Source organism: Malania oleifera, chromosome 12, assembly GCF_029873635.1.
Source record: "Malania oleifera isolate guangnan ecotype guangnan chromosome 12, ASM2987363v1, whole genome shotgun sequence".
Classification (NCBI taxonomy): Eukaryota; Viridiplantae; Streptophyta; class Magnoliopsida; order Santalales; family Ximeniaceae; genus Malania; species Malania oleifera.
Window position 1 is genome coordinate 44,295,954 of NC_080428.1, and position 19,588 is coordinate 44,315,541.

The 19,588-nt window shown below is 36.0% G+C and overlaps 1 protein-coding gene across 2 annotated transcripts in view; it reads right to left on the reverse strand.

The window, feature by feature from the left end:
- Positions 1-2,676: 2,676 nt before the first annotated feature.
- The window catches only part of LOC131145221 (floral homeotic protein AGAMOUS), a 33,378-nt gene continuing 16,466 nt past the window's right edge, over positions 2,677-19,588 (reverse strand). The window contains exons 4-9 of one of the 2 annotated variants that reach the window (XM_058094365.1): positions 10,805-10,866; positions 10,625-10,724; positions 10,456-10,497; positions 3,711-3,752; positions 3,426-3,598; positions 2,677-2,966 (exon numbers count right to left, since the gene is read on the reverse strand). In XM_058094365.1, coding sequence (XP_057950348.1) covers positions 2,963-2,966; positions 3,426-3,598; positions 3,711-3,752; positions 10,456-10,497; positions 10,625-10,724; positions 10,805-10,866 — 423 coding nt within the window. In that variant the 3' untranslated portion in view covers positions 2,677-2,962. Of the gene's footprint in view, positions 2,967-3,421; positions 3,599-3,710; positions 3,753-10,455; positions 10,498-10,624; positions 10,725-10,804; positions 10,867-19,588 lie in introns of those variants that run through there. The other variant, XM_058094366.1, reaches the window with a different exon arrangement.

The window sequence follows — 19,588 nt, forward strand, 5'->3', positions numbered from 1 at the left end:
GTCTGTACTTCTACAAAAGCTACCCCTTACTCCTTGGTATATGAGATGGAGGTTGTGATCCCGAAAGAGGTTGAAATCCCCTCGTTATGAGTTTTAAAAGGGCAGAACTGATAGAAACAGAACGGATAAAATCCAAGTTTTACTAGCTAAATCTTATTGATGAGAAAAGAATTTCTACCATAGTCCATGGATAGCTATATCAAAGGAGAATGATGAGAGTTTTCAATAAGAAGGTACGTACTCCATGGTTCCAAGAAGGAGAATTGGTCTTAAAAAAGATATTGTAGATTCATAGTAACCCTCGAGGTAAATGAACCCCGAACTATGAAGGACCTTATGTGGTGAAAAAAGCCTTTTCAGGAGGAGCCTTGCTGCTGGCAGATATGGATGGGACAGGCCTTCTGCACCCTACATATTAAAATGTTGTAAGAAACACTTTGCCTGTAAAAATTGTACTTCTCAAAGAAATTTAATAAGATGATCATACTTTTTACTTCCCTAAGTTGCATTTGTCTTTGTACACATGTTCTAATCAAAATTCTTTAATCTATGTTAAAATTGTTGAGCTCGAATTCAACTTGATTGCAAATTTTGAAAACTCAAGCTCAACTCATTTAAACTTGATTTACTTATAAATTGATATTGAATACATGTACAAAATATACATGGTGTATATATAATATTTAATGTATGTATGTATGACTTATATATATTTTATAAAAATAATAAAATTAAAAAGATTGATTAGTCTTGGATTGATTTATAATATTACAAAACTTGAACTCGACTTACAAAACTACTCAAGTATTTTGAGTTCAACTCAAATTTGAGTAGAATCGAGTCAAATTGAGTTAAAGATTGAGTTGAGTTTGAGTAGCTCATGAATACACTTGACTCACTTGCACCCAGGCATTGTTAAATTAAAACTATGAAACAATTTCTTCCACACCCTCTTCAACAAAATGGCCTTCACAATAGGTTATTTCAATGATAAAATATTTGCATAGAAACTTTGTTGACTTTATTAAAATAAAACTATAAACTAAGCTTCGGTGACATTGCTAGTGCAAACTAGATTGAGGCTGAGCTTAATGATTCAACTAGAGTTTGCAGGTGAATTGTTCAACGCAGAGATTGCTGCAACAATCAATGGAAAAATCCCATGAATTAGACAGGACCTAGGACTAACTTGAAACCCACAATTTATTATTGGTGTTGAGTGGAAGGGCCATCGCTCAACGGATAAAAGTTTCTCTAAGGAGCTGATCTTCATTCATTCCTATCGAATCCAAAAAGTCTACATTGGCTTTAAAGTATTTTTGGAATTAAAAACTTGAATTTATTAAAAAATCAAAGGATTCCTGATAGAAGGGGAATTGTGCCATATATAAATAATTTAAGGTGACTATGTAATGGTTTAAGTTTAGGGAGGACGTTATGCTTTTATTATAAGGAGCTTTTATGCCTTTTTAAAAATTTGATATGATCTTACCTTTGGGATTTGATCCAAGTTTATAACCTTGAATAAAATAGTGGGCTAAACTGAGAATCCAATTTCTCAAGGAAAACAAAATCGGAATAGAAGCCCAAAAATCAATCATTTGGAAAGATTAAGAATTAACTCTTTAACTAGAGACTTTGTCACTGTATTGCTCATTTGGCTATATGATCTAGTATTCTTATGCTCACTTGGTAGTACGGGTACAACTCTATACCCCTCTTTTGTACATACCATCTATACTAGTGAAAGAATTAATTTTCTTGCTTATAATTTTTTTAGCAAGTTTTAAAAGGCTTGAGAAGGGCTTAGATTAGATAATTAATGTCAAATAATCATTTCATCTAAAACCTTAATATCTCCCTTGGTACATAGGAATAAAATACAATGGAAAAAATAAAATCAAATTGGATACGATGAAATTGAATTTATCATTTTTTTTGTCTTCCTTCATTCTCATTCAATTTTTATTCCCTTCCTACCCTATTATGTCCGGCAAACCAAATATCACATAGCTTATATTATTTAAAAAGCTCTTTTAACAACTACAACAAAACTCTAACAAAGAGTGAATTCCCTAGACAGCGAATTTCTAATTTTGATTGGAATAGAATGAATAGGAGTTTTTGGTACAAACAGTTAACAATGATTAGGGAAAAAAAATAATAATAACCTTCTTTAACTATTGTTTGAGAGATAATAAAGAAGAATTACTAAAAAATATAATCAAATGAACTAAGCTAGGAGCTAGACTTGACAAGAACCAAACTAGATCAAAGCTTATTGTAGGACTAAGATCAGAGTCCTTATGGGCAAACTTAATAAAAAAAGGTGAGCATTAACTTGATCCAAAAGTTTCGGTCATTATCAACTCATTTTTTGAAATGTGGGACAAATTGACATGTAGAATTCTCAACACTTAACTATTAATAAATGCCATAAATTAACTATATCCTTTGTGGTTTGACAGATTTGTCTCTGAGGTCTCAACCCTGAGAACAAGCTGGTCTGAGAACAGCAGGGATTAGCATCTAACCATTACAAGTTCTTTGAAACCCTACATTCCATTGGATGATTTTGATTTAAGGACGTGGAACTAACCATCTAATAATGCATAAAATCTACATGCAAGCTCACACAACAAGGAGAATAAGTTAGAAGAACTAACACAGGACACAAGATATAAATGTAGTATGCATCTGATGGATATAGCATATATATGAAGCATCCAGTGAAGGATCATTCTCTGACAGCATAAGAGTAGTATTAACCATCTACATAGCCACTACTAGTGAAAGAGAACCCAACCGAGGCTGTCCACTTGAGCAATATTGCTGATATATGCTTATTAGAAAGTCCCAAGATACACTAAAAGTTTCACAAGGATATGGTAAAATACTAGAATCAGAGCCCCTTCCCCAATAGAAAAATAAAAAACAGGAGTTACTGGTCCATTCGAGCAAATTACCTGCCCATACATCAAAGCAAATATATATTAGAAAGTCATTTTTCAAATGTAACTATTCAGTCATAGTACTCAAATTAAGTGACATGGTCCAGTGTTCGATTATATTGACTGGAGTAGTACTACAACCACAACAAGAAATACTATAAACTGTGAATTGCTTCATCAGATTTTATACTTTTCCCCTCTGTTACTGATATAGAACTATGTTACAAAGATGACATGCTGCAATGTCCTTGACCATATCACTCTTTGACTAACACTACAACATGAGAAAAACCTCATTCTATTTGAGTGTGCAGTTTGGAGTCGCAAGATAGGAAATTAGTATACTTTTTGAATGGGTTTTACTTATTACGGAGGAACGGTGTTAACAAATTGACATTCTCATACTAATTGATGTTGTATGCAAGGTGATTGAGAAAAGGTATGAAAATAAAATGGGGGAAAGGAGAATCTTACACTAATTGAAGGGCCATTTGGTCCTGGCGAGGATACTGACTATGAGTAGTGGGCTGCAGTGCATTTACTTGGAAGTAGTTTCGCGAGTCAAATGGTTGAGATGGTAGGAGCTCAAAGTTAGGCCCTCCAGGCATTAAGCTCATTTGTTGTTGGCTCCTCTCTGTCTCAGCAATCTACAGATACCATTTACAAACTCCCATACAGTTACAACACGATAAGAACAATATATATATATATATATATAGAGAGAGAGAGAGAGAGAGAGAGAGGGAGAGAGAGAGAGACCTTTGCTCGCAGATATTGGTTATTATTGCTTAGATCGATTTCCTGTAATGAATGGATTTTTTGTCATTAAAACACATGACAACATCAGCGAGTTACTAGAAATAATATTTGAACTAAAGTTCAAGCACACATTGAACTTCCTTATAGCTCCCACATTAGAAAGAACTGCTGGGAAGTGTTAATGCACAAAGCAAAAAGCACAAGTAGAAGCGACTTCCATTGTACAAAGAACATGCAGAAGTAGGTATACGTTTGTTCCTCCTTTTGGTTTCATACACTTGTATGCTTAATAAATCTTAAGTTTTAGCTTGCAAAAACAATCTGTGGACTTCTGTTTTATTTCTTTCTCTCGAGCACGCCTCATAAACTAGATCAATAATTTTTGTTACCTTTCAAAAGAGGCTTAAAAAAAACAAAAACAAAAACAAAAAAAAAACAAAACAAACGAAGCTTGTTGCACAAGGAAACCACGTTGCAGGATAAAAAAAAAAAAAAAGGTGTTTTGTATCAACAAATAGACTAATTGGATAGCCGATTCATTGGTTGTGCTTGTGATAGTGGATTCATGCAACTGGACTCCTACTTTCAATTGTAGCGTAAAGAAAACAGTGGAAGTATCGATCATCATCATCATGAAGACTTGATGATGCTATACTATATGATATATCAACGAACCAATTCACCTAAAAGTTTAACCTTGCTAGCTAGGTCAACTTCTAGGAATTTTAATATATGCCAAGCACATCACCATACTTGATAAGCAATTAAAATTGAAGATTCGATCAAAACAAAAATCCACCATGCCTTGTTATATATATTTATATTTATTTACAATAATAGGACATTGAGATTCAAATTCTACCTTTGAAAGAATCAATTCATCTTAATATTTAAACTTTTTGGATTTGGCCCTTTGAATGGTTTTATTTCTTTAAAGTGTTAGTCCCAATGATTTCATTGCTTGGGTTGAGATTTTTTTTTTTTTTTTTCGCCCCTTTCCTATTCTAGCTGCCTATGTTGGCTACAAGGACCAACCGCATTACGGTTAGCAAAGGCATAAAGCTAAAATTTTGATAAATGAAAGAAAAGAGAATAATGAAGCGGAATGAATTTATATAATTCAATCTTTGGAAATCTAGAAAGGGTAAATTCTCTAATAAGTTGAAGAGAAATTACAATATGATAACATCACACTTCTCTATCCAAGAGTTGTGAAAAAAACTACAAACCCTTTCTAAATTAAGGAGGAAAAGAGAAAGAACACATGTGAAATCCTGGCAAGACTCACGTTTTGACTTGAACTTACATTGTACACTCATACTTCAGACATGGCCATGAGATACCTCTTCCTTTTTTGGACCTAACATGCATAATGGCCAAGGAGTTGTACATCATAATCCACATAGCTTTTACTAGTCAAGAGAATGCCTTTTGAAATACACAAGGGTAACCACGTATGTTTTGGAGAGAAGCCAGCAATTTATGTAAACTTGGAAGTTCGAAGTCAAGCTTAGTCTTTGAAAAAGAAAATGAGGAGCTGGCACACATAAACCAAGTCTGACAATGTAGCAAAAAAGTGACCTTGAACATATACAAATAACCAACCGTGCATATATTATTAAAACTCACATAATACATAAGATGCTCCATGCAATATAGGTATGGCCTTCCACATTCTCATGCTTTTTCTTTTTCCTTTTTTCCCCCTAATTACAACTGGTTTTAGACAAGTCCAACAAATCTCTATCTCATGGCCACACGGTGCCACCATCTACCAAGCTCACAATCTCCACCTTGATTCTGCCTCACCATACCACCAAATTTTAACTTGGCTTGAAACATAGATAAGTTTTAGGTGACCCACCTTATTTTTTGGACATATCATATCTCATTTCTTCAAGCAAACATTTGATATGCTTCTTAGCTTCCATCACCATTCATTTCTTTTTTTGGAAAGTGCTATTTATCCTATGCACTTTAACCACTCAAAATTTTTACCATGTATGTTGTTGGTTACGTTGTACAAGTTTTTAATTCAAGAGTGCTACATCATGATAAGTGTATCCTCTGATGTTTTGATGCTTTCATTTTGGCAACTTATAACCGCTTGAATCTAATTTTGAAAGCAAAATTATGTGTTCTTTCAAGTTTGGAATATACATAACATTTTAAAAGGTTTTCATTACACCATCGTACATACATTTTGATACAGACATTACAATTCTTGCCACTTTAGAATTTAGTTTTGCTCTACTATCCCAAAATTATCCTCACGCTTATCATCAAAATCTAACCATGATTTATGTTAGCATATATGACAAGTTGCGCTACTATCATAAATAATTGAATCTTTACTGACATTATAGACTTCACCATCACTAGCAAAGACACACAGGCGCTTTGTTTTTTTTTTTTACGTCATTTGCTTCAACTCGTAATTGTCCTCATTCTTTCCATGTCAGCATTCCTTCTTCAGATGCCCTTCACTTCCGTACTTCCAACAAACAAGTATATTATCTTGACTTTAAATCGCTTGATGTTGTCATGCATACACTTGATAGTTCTCTAAAAGTAAGAACTTCATCTATGCCAATACTTTTCGTAGGTGCAATCCTCTAAGGCTTATTAAAAATAATATGATCATTACATCATCCCGCTTGGCATTTCCTTTTATGGAATAATTCAAGGTCATGATTGAACTATTGTAACTATTTGACAATGTATATACCAAATTAATCACATTGTCTTCATTTTTGAACCTCATGCCAGTGATCTTTAATTGGTTGACTTAGGATGTCACTAAAGGCGATCAAATGATTAAAGACCTTGGTGAACTATTTTATCTTATAGGAATATAAATTCTTCTTCTAGGAAACTCATTTTAGACAAGACTTAGATTGATATAATCTTTTCAACATTTCCTACAATAAGGTACCTAGGTAAGTTATATGGTGGATTTTTTTTAGAAAGTCACAATAGGATACCTATGTTGAGAGTCTAGGGAATATCCAATCACAATATGTACAAATCAAGGGTATACTTTCAGTCTTTTATCTTTTTGCATTAGTGATAGATGAACTTATTATGAATATTCAAAATGAGGTTATTTATAATTTGCTATTTGTAGAAAATATTGTCTTATTTGATGAAACAAGAGATGGAGTAGAATTTAAGTTAGGATATGGAAAGAAACTTCAAAATATAGATGTTTCAAGATGAGTAGAAATAATAAAAAATATATGATATGAAATTTTATTAATGGTAAGAGAAATATATAAGAATAATATTCAACTTTATGATTATGCAACTATTAGCCCTGCCAAATTTTGATATATACCTTAAATCTATTATGTAAGCTAAGAGGCTTGAAGCAAGTTGGATAAAATGGAGTCGTGCTTCAAACATGTCATGTGATCAAAGAAATATAGGATGACTATAATTAAAATAATCTATGTTAAATAATCAAAATGTTAGACAACAAAGGAATATAATCCAAAAGGAAAGAGTTTATTTAGTTGTGGAAAACATTTTTCATTTTTCATTTTTTACTAAAAATTTTCAAAAGATTTTTAAGAAAATAGCCAATATTTCATTTTTACAACATTTGTATAAAAAAAATGAACAATAATAAACAATTTTGGCACTAATTCCGTGTGAAAATAATATTATTTTTCATTTCTACTTTTTCAAATAATTACAAATATATCACACTATTTTCCAATATTCCAAATTTATACAGAAAAGTTAAAGAACATCTATTCATTATTTTTCTAAGTTTCTAACTCTTTCTTTGGTAATGGGAGTAAGGAATTCAAATATTATACATTAATTTTTTAGGAGTATGTATAAAGTTTCTATACAATATAAGGGATAGAAATAAACCTAGAATAACATAAAATGAGATAGTGGGCAAAGATTTACTAGCCCCATTTGGCAAAGAATGTTTTCCTAGATAATGCAAAATGACAATCTAATTCCACCCAGTAGGGCATAAGGATTGGTTGTTATTATTGTTTTCCTAGAGTCTTTCATTAATGTCTAGTTGTGGGTATATGTATTGTTGTGAATGGTGGCTTATTTCTTGAAATGACTAATCTACACAAAGAAAAGAACATAGTGCAGCATTCTGGAAGAAAATCTTCAACGGTTTTTCGTGGTTTCTCTGAAACCATCGACAATTTCATTGAAATTTTAGTAACATCTTCAGAAGCATGCTCTTAGTATCTCAAACCGTCGACGATTTCAGGAAATCTCAGATAATCATCGACGGTTTTGTTTCTGGGTAGTGAGATTGAAGTTCAAAATTTGAATTTGAACGTTAAGTTGGTTGGTTTTTGGGGGGGAACCTTCGAACAAAAGTCAATGTATTCTTGTCTGAGTGTATTGTGAGAGAAGAGAGATCATTTTGAGAAGTGTATTGTGTACTCTATAATTTCTTAGTGAAATTGTTGTGCCTATTGCTTCAGTGGATGTTGGCATTGCCGAATCAAGTAAATTCTCGTATTGTTGTTCTTGTTGTTTCTCATATATTGGTTGTGTTTGATTGCTTGTTGCATCTTTACTTATTCCACTGTGTTTCCTATATCTGATCATATTTACAACAAATTGGCATCAGAGTGATTGTTCTCGTGGCATCGAGATCATCTTTTGCGAGATTTGACATTGTCAAATTCGATGGAACCGAAAATTTTAGTTTGTGGTAGAGGAGAGACAATGATATTCTTGTGCAACAAGGAATGACTAAGGCTCTACTTGACGTTCAACTGGAAAGAATGGACGAGGCAACATGGGAAGATTTGAAAGCAAAAGTCGCTTCTACAATATGCTTGTGTTTGGCCGAAGAACTGCTCTATTGTGTGATGGAGGAGGATTCTCCAACTGCTATATGACGAAAGTTAGAAATTTGGTACATGTGCAAATCACTCAACAATAATTTTTTTCTTAAGCAGCATCTTTATTAGCTTAAGATTGTTGTAGGATCAAACTTAGATCAACATATCAATGCCTTTAATCAAATCATAAGTGATTTGATGAGAGTTGATGTTAAGTTTGATAAATATGACAAAGTTTTGATGTTACTAAACTCTTTGCCGTCGACTCATACCTATGAAAATCTAATTACCACTTTTACATAGGGAAAAGAGACTCTTGATCTAGAAGAGGTAACAAATGTTTTACTAAATTTTCATCAAAGGCTGAAAATATGTGAAAAAGGAGAAGGTCTTGTGGTGAAAGGTAATAATGAGCATGGCAAAGGGAAGTTTAAAAGTGGGTCAAGTATGAAATCTCGTACTCAATCCAAGAAGAAAAATGAAATCTGGTGTTTTAAATATGATAAAAAGGGGCATGTCAAACAGGAGTGTTCAGATTAGAAGAAGAGAAATGCTGAAAAGCATGAGTTGATTTCAAAATCAGCGAATGTAGTTCAAGAAGGAGGTTTAGTTTATAGTGATGGTGATGCCCTTTCAGTTTTATTGGGGTCAGATAATCTTACGGACTCTTAGATATTTGACTCGGCCTATTCTTACCATATGACTCCAAATAAGGAGTGGCTCACCACTTACTGGTTAGTGAATTCAGGTTCAATTTTTATGGGTAATGATGTTTTTTGTAAGATTATTCTTATACACATGTCAAGGGTATAATGGTCATTTTTTTGAATATCTATGATTTCATATTGAACCAAATATTGACATAGAAAGTTTGTGTATATTCGAGAGAATCTTATAACCCAAACCAAATAGAAATATTTCATGAAACAGACATCTTATTATGAAAAATGAGATTTTCAACTATGTCATGCCATAAGAATATTTTTTATTCAGCAAACCAAATGAACCTTACGAATTAAAAATTCAAGCTCATTTTTGTTAATGATATTGTGGAGATTTTGGCAAGACTCCATTTAACTACGTTGCCAAATTGTGTAAATTCTTGTCTTTCTCAACTTTTTTTATTTTTTTTCTTTTTCTTTGGATTTGTTGTTTGAGAACGACCCTAAGGCATAGTCCACCGTGGCCGGTGAAAAAAAATCCTGATTGTGATATAAGCAGATGCGGATTGATTTTGTTTAATTAATTTTGTTTAATTTTTGTTTACCTCTCCCCCTCTAAAACAACATTTTTCAAATTATGGGAAATGGAAATGCAGCAGTCGGCCTTTTCTTATCTTTTAGAGTTTGTAAAAAGGAAGAGACCGAAGGGTTTTGTCCAATGACTCCAGTGACCATTTTTCTTTTTAATGCCCTCTTGCAGTTGGAGTAGGCCTTTTGGTTTGTTGTTGATTTTCAAGTTTGCTGTTTTGTTTTTCGTTTTCTTTTGTTTATGGTTCTCTCTCTCATTCGTACACACCTAGTACATTACTTTTATTTTCAACCAAATACTTACTTCCAAAATAACATGCATGCTATTTAAATTTTGGGAATGTTCACATTAAATTGTTCGGAGCAATTTGCCAAATATATTCTTGGCATATATATTTGTAGGTGGAATAAACATTGTGGCTGGTTTTTAACGACAATGATATGCCATTCTATTTGTCCAAGTGCTTGAGAGATGAGACCTATTTCTCCAATTGAACTAATTAACTAATGAATCAATTAGGCTTCAGAGTTGCATGTATTCTGACTAGCTGTTCAATATGCTAAGCTCCTATTATCAACTTCAAGCGTATAAGCTCAAAGAAAAAAAGGGGAAAACATGTGAGGGAAATCATGAATAGAAGCTGTAAGAATAAGACTAGTTACCCTTTTCTGCATATACTCAATTTCAGCAAACAGCAGCTCATTCTGTTAAGAGTTCGGCAAAAATGACCCAAGAAAAAAAGTGAACTGTGAGGAATTCCATGATGACAGTCCCCAGTAAGGATAAAATAGATATGTAAAATATATTTATATTACTATGAAGGAATAATACCTTTTTGGATCGGATTCTGCTAATGCCTTTCTCTAGTTTCAGTTCCAGGCTTTTCAGCTCCTTGACATTTAGAGCGCCCAGGGACTCACCCATCATATGCCTGGGATTACTATTGTTAAAAATAGAAATTGAACAAACTTTTATACGTTGAGGCTGACAATTTAGGATATATGATATTACCTGTTTGAATTCTGCAAATTTGAAATCTTCTGGCGCAACAGGGAAGCTTCTTGCTGGTAGAACTGAGATCAATATGCAGACTGCATCAGTCTTGCACAATATAATCAACACATAAGATAACAATCTATGGTACTTAATTCATTAGGCGTTCCTAGTTTTATCAATAAACATTGATTGACTTGCTGTGCACTTGCCTCCATTCGCTATTAAATGCTTTGACACATTTTTATCATGTTATAGATCATGCTCATGCATACAGCACATTGCACTTGAGATGGTTCCAATTACAATCACTGGTAATTCTGAATTCCACAGAGTTATGACCCTCTTTGGAGCCTAGAACACATTACATAAATGAATGGAAAATATGAACATACTTTTTCATATTTGGAAGTTAGGGAAAGTGATTGAGAAAATAAAACATATATATAGCAAATAAAGCACATGATTATATTTGACTTTTCTTAATTTTTAATCATATTGGAAAAAAAAAATTAATAATATTTAACTTACACAGAAGATACAATGGAAAACAAAAATCCTTTATCCAAACAGAGTCAATGTTTTCATCAAATCCAAATTCAAGCTCTATTTGCTTCCAAATATAGCAATAGACTACTTAAGATTATCCGTGCTAAATAAAGTAATTAGTAGCTACTGATAATCGTTAGCAAATAATTATGACATTTATACAAATAATTGGTGCAAGTTAAGGATTTCTATCCAAGATTAGTTCTGTCCCCTACACTAAAACCATTTGCAATCCTTCCTTCGTATCTCCACACCTTGCTCCCAAACATAGGAATCCATGCATATTTCTTTGGATGCATGCATCTTCTTCACTGTAGTGCTCACATCATCTCAATATTCATTCTATTTTTGTTGCCCACTTGGTTCCCTCAATCTGCTCCAACTCCTCTACTTCTTTTGTGTACAGCTACTTCCATTTGTTAAAGAAGACTATTGTCAGGCTCTCAGCTGGGACAAGAAAGCCAACCAAAATCTGTCCAACCTCTTGGCTCTTGTTGTGATAATGGTCAGATCGAATAATAAAGATGCATAGCGGAAATAAAAATAACAAGTGAATAAAAATACACAATCAGAATGACAACACAAAGATTTAACGTGGTTCGGCAAAACTTACATCCACGGAAGCAATGGTACACAAATTTTTTACTAAGAAATCAAGATGTACACAATACACTTCTCAAAATGATCAATTCTGTACTCATATATGCCCAGAATAACATATATAAAAGTTTCTCGGAGGTTTCCCCCCATTTGCCCAACCACCCAACATTCAAAATACAAAAATTTTGAAAAACTGCTTGCAGCCCTGGCTTCTCTTGTCGACGAACATAGGGCATCGTTGACGAGACCAAGAAGACACTTTGTCGACAAACACAAGGCTTTCGTCAACAAATCCAGAAATCTGAAATCACCTGCTCTCGGTAATTACTCGTCGATGAAATTTAGAGCCTTCTTCGACGAGCCTTTGCTGTCTCCTTGTTGACGAATATAGCTCCTCGTTGATGAGTCTGCTATGCTGCTTCCTTCATGTTTTTCCTTCTTCATTCTTTTCTTAAAGTATAAGAGCCACAAATAACAATCTCCACCATGACGATTATACACCCCTTAGGAGAGTCCTAAAAATATGATCAGCTCCACCTTGAACTTGAAAACGTTAGGTTTGGGCTTTTCTCCCTTCAATCACTTGGAGACATGAAGTAAGTCCAAGCATTACTTGAACTTATTTGAAGTAACTGATTTGGTTAGAATATCTGCGCCATTATTAGATGTATGAACTTTCTCTAACACAAGTTCACCCGAAGAAATCAATTCCCGAACCCTGTGAAATCTCACATCAATATGCATGGTTCAAGCATGATATACTTGATTATTCGCCAAGTAAATAACACTCTGACTATCACAATGCAGCACCACTCCATTTTGTTGTATTTCTAGCTCTCTGACTAAACTAGTAAGCCATAAGGCTTCCTTTGAAGTTTTGGTAACTGTCATATATTCTGTCTCAGTCGTAGATAATGCAACCAGGGATTGTACCATGGATCTCCAACATACCGGTCTTGCTACAAAGGTAAACACATATCCCGTTGTAGACCTTCTGTCATCTATATCTTCAGCATAATCTGCATTAACAAACCCCATAACTATAGGACAACTCTGTTGCTTGCCGAACATGATGCCATATCCCAATGTACCCCGCAAGTATCTAAATATCCATTTAATGGCTTCCCAATGCTGCCTTCCTGGATTAGAGAGAAACTTGCTCATCACGCTTACCGCATGCGCCAAATCTGGCCTTATACATACCATGGTATACATTAAACTCCCCACAACACTAGCATAGGACACCTATGACATGTCCCGAATTTTCTTATTCGAACTTGGGCAATTTGCAGTAGACAACTTAAAGTGATTCACTAAAGGTGTACTCATTGGTCCGCATGCTACACTTTTCCAACACCTTCTGTACATAACTGTCTTAAGATAACCATAATCTCCCTATAGTCCTGTCACGGCGAATCTTCATTCCAAGTATTTTCTTGACTGAACCAAGATCCTTCATGTCAAATTCCTTATGCAATAGATCATTTAACTGATTCACCTTAGTTAAATCCTTTATAGCTATCAACATGTCATCGACGTACAATAGCAAGAAAATAAGAGAACCATCCTCAAGTTTATTCACATAAACGCAGCAATAATACTCACACCGTTTATAGCCAATCTTGATCATGTAAGAATTAAAACATTTATACCATTGCCTTGGAGATTGTTTCAGCCCATAAAGGGACTTCTTTAACTTGCAAACAAAATTTTCTTTTCTTGATTCAATAAATCCCCCTGGCTGTACCATGTAGATTTATTTCTCCAAGTCACCATGAAGAAATGCCGTTTTCACATCCATTTGTTCCAAATGAAGATCATAATAAGCTACCAACCCCAACACAATTTTAATAGAAGTATGTCGTACCACTGGAGAAAAGATCTCATCATTATCTATTCCCTTCTTCTATGAGTATCCTTTTACCACCAACTGTGCCTTGAATTTTTCTCCTTCCTTTTCTGAAATTGCTTCTTTCTTCCTATACGCCCATTTGCACCCTATCGGTCTCTTTCCATCTGGAAGCTCCACCAAGTCCCAAGTTTGGTTCTTATGCAAAGATTTCATCTCCTCAATCATTGCTCCCATTCACCTATCTTTCTCCTAACCGTGCACTGCCTCTTGAAAGGTAGTTGGATCTTTGCAACAAGTAAGAAAAGCATAAGATACTAATTCATCAAAACAATACCTTGATGGAGGCTTGATAGTGCGTCCGGATCTCCATATAGGAATATTGTCGACTTGCTGGTTTTCCGAGCTAGAGCTCCCTACAATCATGAGATCATGATCATTTTCATTGCCCTGAGCTTCCAACTCTACCTGTACAACATGCTCATCACTGCCCCATATTTCTGGCTCCTGTTTCTGATCATCAAACTCTTGAGTACGCTTCACCATAGCCTTCTCATCAAAGACTACATCTCTACCAATCACCACCTTGTTTGTCGTCGGGTCTCACAGCTTATACCTCTTCATACCCTCTAGATACCCCAAGAAGATGCAACGACGAGACTTCGGATCAAGCTTAGATATCTCCTCACTAGACACGTGGGTATAGGTTGGACACCCGAATACCTTCAATTCGGAGTAGTCTCTTGCATTTCCCGTCCAAACCTCTTCCGCCACTTTACCCGCTAGTGATGCGTTTGGTGATCGGTTTACGAGAAAACAAGCCATACTAACTGCCTTGGCCTAGAAATTCTTTGGTAGCCTTGCATTGAATCTGAGATACCGAGTCCTATCAGTAAGAGTCTGGTTCATCCGTTCTACCACACCATTTTGCTGAGATGTCCGGTGAACTGTAAAATGTTTCTTGATGCCCTGCTCTGCATAAAATTTCATAAACCGAGAATCAGCGTACTCAGTCCCATTATCCGACCTTAAGTATTTGATTCTTCTCCCTGTCAGATTTTTCACTTTAGCTTTCCAAATCTTAAACTTGGCAAACGTACTAGGTTTGTGACGCGTGAAGTAAACCCAAACCTTCCGTTAGTAATCATCAATGAAACTCACGTAATACACATGTCCACCCTTTGATGCAACTCTAACTGGGCCCCAAACATCTGAATGTACATAGTCAAGAATTCCCTTTGTCTTATGAGTAGTTGAGCTAAATTTTGCTCTATTTTTTTTTCCAAGAACACAAAATTTACAAAATTCCAACTGACATGATTTCAACCCTTTCAACAAATTTCTTTTGTGTAGTTCTTTCATGTCATGTTCTCCTATATGTCCAAGATGCATATGCCACAAGATAGTCTTATCTGATTCAGCATCCATAGTTGCAACTCCACCTACAACAGTAGTTCCCTGCAACATGTAGATATTTCCATCTAGTTTCTGGCCTTTCATTACAGTCAGATTACCTTTCAACACCATTAAGACTCCACCTTTGGGCTTGTAATTGAAGTCATTACAATCCAAAGTGTCAAGTGATATCAGACTCTTTCTTAACTTAGTAATATGTCTTATATTACACAATGTTCTTATAGCACCATCAAACATTTTTATCTTTACATTTCCCATGCCAACGATTTTACAAGAAGCATCATTACCCATAAGAACCGATCCAGAGTTTTCTAACCTGTAAGTGCTGAACCACTCCTTGTTTGGAGTCATGTGATAAGAACATGCCGAGTCAACTATCCAATAGTTCATTAGAATATCCGACTCTAATTAAACTGATAGAACATCACTATCTACTGAATCCTCTTCTTGAACAACATTCACAGATTTTGAAATCCCTTCATACTTATTAGCATTTCCCTTCTTCCAATCTGGATACTCCGGTTTCACATGCCCTTTTTTACCGCATTTATAACACCGGATTTCCTTCTTCTTCTTGGATTGATTTCAGGATTTATGATTAGACCCATTCTTAATCTTTCCCTTGCCTTGCTCATTACTACCTTTTATCACAAGTTCTTCTCCTTCATCACAAATCTTCAATCTTTGATGAAAATTCAACAAGACACTTGTTACCTCTTCTAAATCAAGAGTTTCTTTTCCCCGCGTAAGAGTGGTCACAAGATTTTTATAGGTATGAGTTGAGGGCAAGGAATTTAATAGCATCAAAGCCTTATCACCCTCATCAAACTTCACATCAACTCTTATAAGATCACTTATGATTTGATTAAACACATTGATGTGTTGATCTAGACTAGATCCTTCTACCATCTTAAGCCAATATAAATGCTGCTTAAGAAAAAGTTTGTTATTGAGGGATTTAGACATGTACTGATTTTCTAACTTTCGTCAGAATCCTCCTCCATCAGCCGATAGAGAACTTCATCGGCCAAATACAAATGTATTGTAGACGCTGCCTTTGCTTTCAAATCTACCTATGTTGTCTCATCCTTTCCTTCTAGTTGAGTATCAAATTGAGCCTTAGCCATTCCTTATTGCACAAGAATGTCCTTCACTCTCTTCTATCATAAACCAAAATTTCCGGTTCCATCAAATTTAAAGATGTCAAACCTTGTAGAAGACGATCCTCATGCCATAGCAACTTTGCTATAATACCAATTTGTTGTGATAATGGTCGGATCGGATAATGAAGATACACAGCGGAAATAAAAATAACAAGTGAATAAAAATACACAATCAGAATGACAACACAAAGATTTAACATGGTTCGGCAAAACCTACATCCACAGAAGCAATGACACACAAATTTTTCACTAAGAAATCAAAATGTACACAATACACTTCTCAAAATGATCAACTTTGTACTCATATATGCCCAGATTAACATATATAAAAGTTTCTCAAAAGTTTCCCCCCGTTTGCCCAACCACCTAACATTCAAAATTCAAAAATTCTGAAAAACTGCTCGCAGCCCAGGCGTCTCTCGTCGACAAACACAGGGCATCGTCGACGAGACCAAGAAGACACTATGTCAACGAACATAGGGCTTTCGTGGACAAATCCAGAAATCTGAAATCAACTGCTTTTGATAATTACTCGTCGACGAAATTTAAAGCCTTCGTTGACGAGCCTTTGCTATCTCCTCGTCGATGAATATAGCTCCTCGTCGGTGAGTCTGCTGTGCTGCCTCCTTCATGTTTTTCCTTCTTCATTCTTTTCTTAAAGTACAAGAGCCACAAATAACAGCTCTCTATCCCTGCAGGTGTCATTTGGGAACTATGGAGAGAAAGCAATGGTAGAATGGAGTTATGGCACTGCCCTGTGAACGTTCCATGCATGAAACCTCCCTTTCTACTTAAACCTCAATGGCCACAACATCAGCAGTATGGTACAGTTGTTTTGAACCAGGAAGTAGTGTCCTTGTGTTGTTACATATAAGGGAATTTAGGGATTTTTATGCAGGGCCTATATGTACATTATGCCTGTAAGGCTGTAACCTAAGGTTGAAATTCGAAAACAACTTTTATTGACAAGATAGTGGTAATTGCACAGGGGCTCCATGGATGTGGGTGCACTGCCTAACCACGTAAATCATTAGGTTCTTATTTTCATTTGTCTCTCTTTCAGTTTGCTCTTTGTGTATGCACAAGACATTTTTTTTTTTTTCCTTAAACAAGTGGAGCTTTCAACAACAAGAAAGACTCCCCAAGTTGTTGCCTCTCAGCCCCTTCAAGTCATTTTCTAGCTGGTAACTCTACTCCATGACATCCAACCAATTTTCTGCTAGGAAGTAGGATCCCAGGACTAAATCTCGGTTTGGGTCCTTCCTTTCCACTAAATACATCTTCTGTTCCATTTCCAATATTATGAACAAGCTAGTCCTCCTTTATCTCCTTGCTTCAACTGAATTGGGTAATGCCAGCCTCTGCTTTAGATCTCCTACAATCGTGGAACCTAGAAGGCATCAGTGTAGGACAAAAGCTGCTCCTCCACAAACTGGTCCATTCAACAATATGCTGGGATTTACGGAAAGAAGGTCCTCTTAAAAAAATTATGGAAAGAAGGCAACAGATGAGCCTTCACTGATGAATGAATAAGATTTTGAAACATTTCTCTTGTTGGAATAGAGGCTCCCCTACTTTGACAGCATATCTTATGAAGATTTCCTTTTAACTTCTTAAAATTTCTTCTAACATGTTTCCTATAGGGCTGAAGTACAGATTAATTTGGAACCCACATGTTCCTTCCAATGTTTTTATTGTTTATTTTTCTTGCAAATTTGTTATATGTAAACAGAACTCTCACTTGGATGATCTCCAATGAAGGGGCGGATCATTGCATCTTTCTGCCATAATGTGTAAACAAAACTCAGAAGCAGTGATCATTTTTCCTTCATTGTCAGCTAAGTAGAAACCTATGGTGTTCGTGTTGAAGATTAAACTTGAAGACCGGCAGCCCACCTCCATTGAAGACCGGTAGCCCACCGTTGTGGACATTGGAGATTTGCAGGCAACCTACTCCACCTACCAGCCCACCTCTATTGAAGATTTGCACCCACCATTGTTGATTATTTGATTTCTATAATTACTATAAATAGCTGAGTTGTGTGTGAGTAAATGTGAGCAATGTGGTGTGTTGAGAGTTGAAAGCCAGTGAGTGAGCGAGAGATTTTGTTGTTTGAATTCCTCTGTATTATTTTCAGATTGAAATATACTTGTTTGGTATTTATTCTCACTGAATTTCGGTCACAGCCAGTGACTGAGTGTTCCTCTCCACCCATCAGTGGTATCAGAGCATCTAGGTACGCCGGAATTCGCCAAACAGAGGCGAACAGAGGAGAAATCCGATTTTCTCCCAGTTTTGAAGTTGCTCTAAATCCCAAATTGAGCCTGCCATTGTGCAATTCGATTCAAGACGATTCCAACGGTGAAAACCATGTCTCAAACGGACACCGGAGGAGCCTACACGCGCCCCCACGCGCCACCCACGAAGATAGCGTTTTTCCCAAGCGCCGCACGCGCCGACGAAGTCTCCGGCGAACGGTGACACGCGCCTCACGCTCTGCACGCGTCTTCCTCGCCCGATTGGCGAGATCCGACCCGGACATCGACCCGCAAACCGGCCCAGCGACCAGCAACCCGGATCCGTACCCGCTCCTTGACCCGCATCCGACCCGCTCCCAGCAGCGACACGCGGCACGCGCAGAGGACGCCACGTGGGGTAACGGAACAGTTAACGCCGTTAAGCGGCCGTTAAGTTGAACCGGTTAGTTTAAAAATTCACCAGAATTTCCTATAGCCGGTTCGGTGATTTTTAGACCGGTTCTTTGCAAACCAAAACCGGTTCCTAAGGTTTTTAAATCTTCTAAATTTATTGGTGCCATTAGATTTACCAAAATCAGTCCCCATCTCTCTGTTTTTTATATATTAAATTGGATGGCTAACGGTACTATCCAATCGGTCATTCCAAAATTGACCCGAGAGAATTATGACAACTGGTCGATTCAAATGAGAGCCCTTTTAGGTTCTCAGGATGTCATGGACATCGTTGAAGATGGGTACAAAGAAAGCCCATCAAAAGAAGTCGAAGCAGCTATGCCCGAAGCTCAAAGAACGACCTTGCGAGCCGATCGAAAGAAAGATTGCAAGGCAAAATCCATAATCTACCAAGGCCTTGATGAGGCCACGTTCGAAATCATTGCCTCCGCGAAGACATCTAAAGAAGTCTGGGACTCTCTCCATCGAACACACAAAGGTGCAGATAAAGTAAAAAAGATTCGTCTTCAGACA